Source organism: Salarias fasciatus, unplaced genomic scaffold (assembly GCF_902148845.1).
Source record: "Salarias fasciatus unplaced genomic scaffold, fSalaFa1.1, whole genome shotgun sequence".
Taxonomy (NCBI): Eukaryota; Metazoa; Chordata; class Actinopteri; order Blenniiformes; family Blenniidae; genus Salarias; species Salarias fasciatus.
In genome coordinates, this window is record NW_021941400.1 from 310,750 (window position 1) to 314,219 (window position 3,470).

The 3,470-nt window shown below is 43.3% G+C and overlaps 1 protein-coding gene across 1 annotated transcript; it reads left to right on the top strand.

Moving 5' to 3' along the window:
* The first annotated feature begins 280 nt into the window (after positions 1-280).
* LOC115385709 (uncharacterized) lies at positions 281-2,367 on the top strand. The gene is made up of 2 exons (XM_030087768.1): positions 281-1,112; positions 1,985-2,367. Exons 1-2 carry the CDS (start codon positions 519-521, stop codon positions 2,303-2,305), a joined length of 915 nt encoding a protein of 304 aa, XP_029943628.1. The 5' UTR covers positions 281-518; the 3' UTR covers positions 2,306-2,367.
* The last annotated feature ends 1,103 nt before the right edge of the window (positions 2,368-3,470 follow it).

Below are 3,470 nucleotides of genomic sequence, written 5' to 3' on the forward strand. Positions count from 1 at the left end.
CAAAACTACGGAGCCCCTAAAGGGACATGGAGGTAAAAAAATATTGGTGGGTGAAAAAAAAAAAAAGGATGCGAGATCTCGCAAAACAATTGCGAGATCTCGCAAAACAATTGCGAGATCTCGCAAAATAATTGCGAGATCTCGCAAAATAATTGCGAGATCTCGCAAAACAATTGCGAGATCTCGCATTTATTTTTGCGAGATCTCGCAAAGATTGTTTTTTTTTTTAAGTAGCGTCAATGAACCGGAAGTAAAACAGACACACAAAGATGGAGGAATACACACATCATCCGTGGGAGAAGTTTATTGATTTTTATTTTGGTATTGGCCTCACATACAAAGATATTAAATCAGTTCTTGGCCGGAGACATGGCTTTGACATAAGTGAGAGACATCTGAAAAGATTACTCAGCGCGAGGGGACTTTCTCGTCGTAAAGAGTACTGTGATCTTGCAGTCCTGGTTGAATTCATCAGCAACCAACTACAGTACTCTGGCCAGCTTCACGGGTACCGGTGGATGTACGCAAAGTGTCGAGAACATGGACTACGGGTAAAGAAGGAGGATGTGCGGTTGGTGTTGAAGGAGCTGGATCCCAGAGGAGTGTCGCTAAGGCAAGCAGGACGTTTACGACGACGGCGCTACTTCTCGAGAGGTCCTAACTTCATTTGGCACATTGACTCGTATGATAAACTGAAGCCATATGGATTTTGTATCAACGGAAGCATCGACGGTTTTTCTAGGAAAATAATCTGGCTTAATGCCTACACCACGAATAGTGACCCAAAGTTGATCGGAGGTTACTACGTTGAAGCAGTGCAACGTTTAGGAGGCTGTCCAAGGATTGTGAGAGGCGATCTCGGGACCGAAAACGGCCATGTTCGACGCTTTCAGCGGTTCCTCGTCCCCATTCATCCAGACGGCACTTTTGACAGCTATTTGGAGGGAGCTAGCACCGCCAATCAACGGATCGAATATTGGTGGGGTGTTCTCCGCAACCAGTGTGTGGAGTTCTGGTTGTCCTTGTTTGCAGACATCAGAGACAACGGGTTTTTTGACGGCGGGTTTCTGGACAAGGCCATCCTTCAATTTTGTTGCATGGGACTCATCCAGGTGAGAGAGAGAGAGAGAGTGAGTGTGTGTGTGTGTGTGTGTGTGTGTGTGTGTGTGTGTGAGAGAGAGAGAGAGAGAGAGAGAGAGAGAGAGAGAGAGATAGGGAGGAGGAAAGAGACAGGAAGGATGGAGGGAGGAGAGAGAGACTGAGGGAGGAGAGAGACAGGAGGTGAGGAAAGAGACAGGAAGGATGGAGAGAGGAGGAGGGAGGAGAGAGAGACTGAGGGAGGAGAGAGACAGGAGGTGAGGAAAGAGACAGGAAAGATGGAGGGAGGAGAGAGAGACTGAGGGAGGATAGAGACAGGAAGTGAGGAAAGAGACAGGAAGGATGGAGGGAGGAGGAGGGAGGAGAGACTGAGGGAGGAGAGAGACAGGAGGTGAGGAAAGAGACAGGAAAGATAGAGGGAGGAGGAGGGAGGAGAGAGAGACTGAGGGAGGAGAGAGACAGGAGGTGAGGAAAGAGACAGGAAAGATGGAGGGAGAAGGAGGGAGGAGAGAGAGACTGAGGGAGGAAAGAGACAGGAGGTGAGGAAAGAGACAAGAAGGATGGAGGGAGGAGGAGGGAGGAGAGAGAGACTGAGGGAGGAGAGAGACAGGAGGTGAGGAAAGAGACAGGAAAGATGGAGGGAGGAGAGAGAGACTGAGGGAGGATAGAGACAGGAAGTGAGGAAAGAGACAGGAAGGATGGAGGGAGGAGGAGGGAGGAGAGAGAGACTGAGGGAGGATAGAGACAGGAGGTGAGGAAAGAGACAGGAAGGATGGAGGGAGGAGGAGAGACAGAATTGTGGATACATTTTTTTTTTTTGGCACAATTTAAGTGTACATGTATGTACAGTTCTTCCTAATTGTATTTTGTATATTCTTTTTAACAGGATGAGTTGGATGACACTGCACAGGTTTGGAATGCACACACCATCAGACCATCAAATAACATCCCCAGTGGTCGGCCCAATGTGATGTATGCATTACCTCAACTCTATGGGACCAGAGACTTCCTTTCCCCTGTTGAAGATGAATATCTTCAGCTGTGCAAAGAAGAATGCGTCTTTCGCCGGGCGATACCATGTGATTCAGATGTGAATGAACTCTGCAACATCTTAATGGCAGAGTCTCATCTGACTCTGCCAAGAGATCCCTACCAAGCTGTGAACTTATATTTTCACTTAAGAGAAGCCATCACTTCATCTCTGTAAGTCAGGGATATTTCATTGTGCCCTGTCGCGGCCATTGTGTTGAGTAGGGAGGTGTGCTACTATGATGTAAATGTCCACAACACTCCTCACTTCTGTCATTGTATTTGTTTTACAACTGGAAGATGGGAAAATTTTTCCTCTTTTCTCTGTTTTATGTTATATAAAAGTGATTCTTTTGAGATTTTTTGACAAAACAAGACATTTAAAGATGTCATCTTAAAACTCTGATATTTTTCTGTCTAAATGATTATTGATGATGAAGAGAATCATTAGTTGCAGCCCTAATCAAGTGATATGTAACTGACAGTGAAGATATCTGTGGATGAATGAACTTTATAGCCAAGTACTGCAATGTCAGAGTGGAACAGAAACTTTATTCATTAATCTGTATGAACAGTGAAAAACGTGAAATCTGCAACCCTGAATAAAGGTAAATTTTGCTTAATCTGACTGGTTTGTCAATTAAAAGCAATTGATAGAAATGTTTACAATACTTACAGGTCACTTCACAGCAAAATGCTCTCACATTCAATAAAAATATGTGATGGCAAGTTCTAGCAGTAAATTCAAGTAATATAATGGAAAAATTACAATCATTCTGAAGGCCATCTCACACAGGCAAAATCTGCTTATACATTTTCTAAACAGGACTGCTCATTAGTATCTCAACATTGAGTTTCAAACTGTCTCTGAATGAGCAACCAACTGGCATTACTTTAACATCAACAATGAACAATTCTACCAGTGATGGACAACTGTGAATTACAGAATATTACACTAATATTCTTTTTAAGAACAAGTTCAGCATTAAAGCTGGGTTAAACTCAAACTGATGGAAATGAATGCTGCAGTCATTTTCAAAGTATAATTCGAAACACAAAATCCATGTAAAAGTATGGAGGTGTACTATTGCACCAATAAAAAAACAGAACTGCAGGCTGAATATAAAATGAGATGAAAGACTGCTCACTACAATGTTCAGTGCATCAGATGTTCAAATGACAACAAAAACAGACATAAAAAATAAATAAAATACACTCAGCCATACAATGAGGCCTGTTACTATTTGGCCTGATCAAGATTGCTCTCATGTTCAAATGATGTCCATTTCTAAGTAGTTGCTGGACAGGATGTTATCAAACTCCGTGCGAAATTCTGGGTAAGA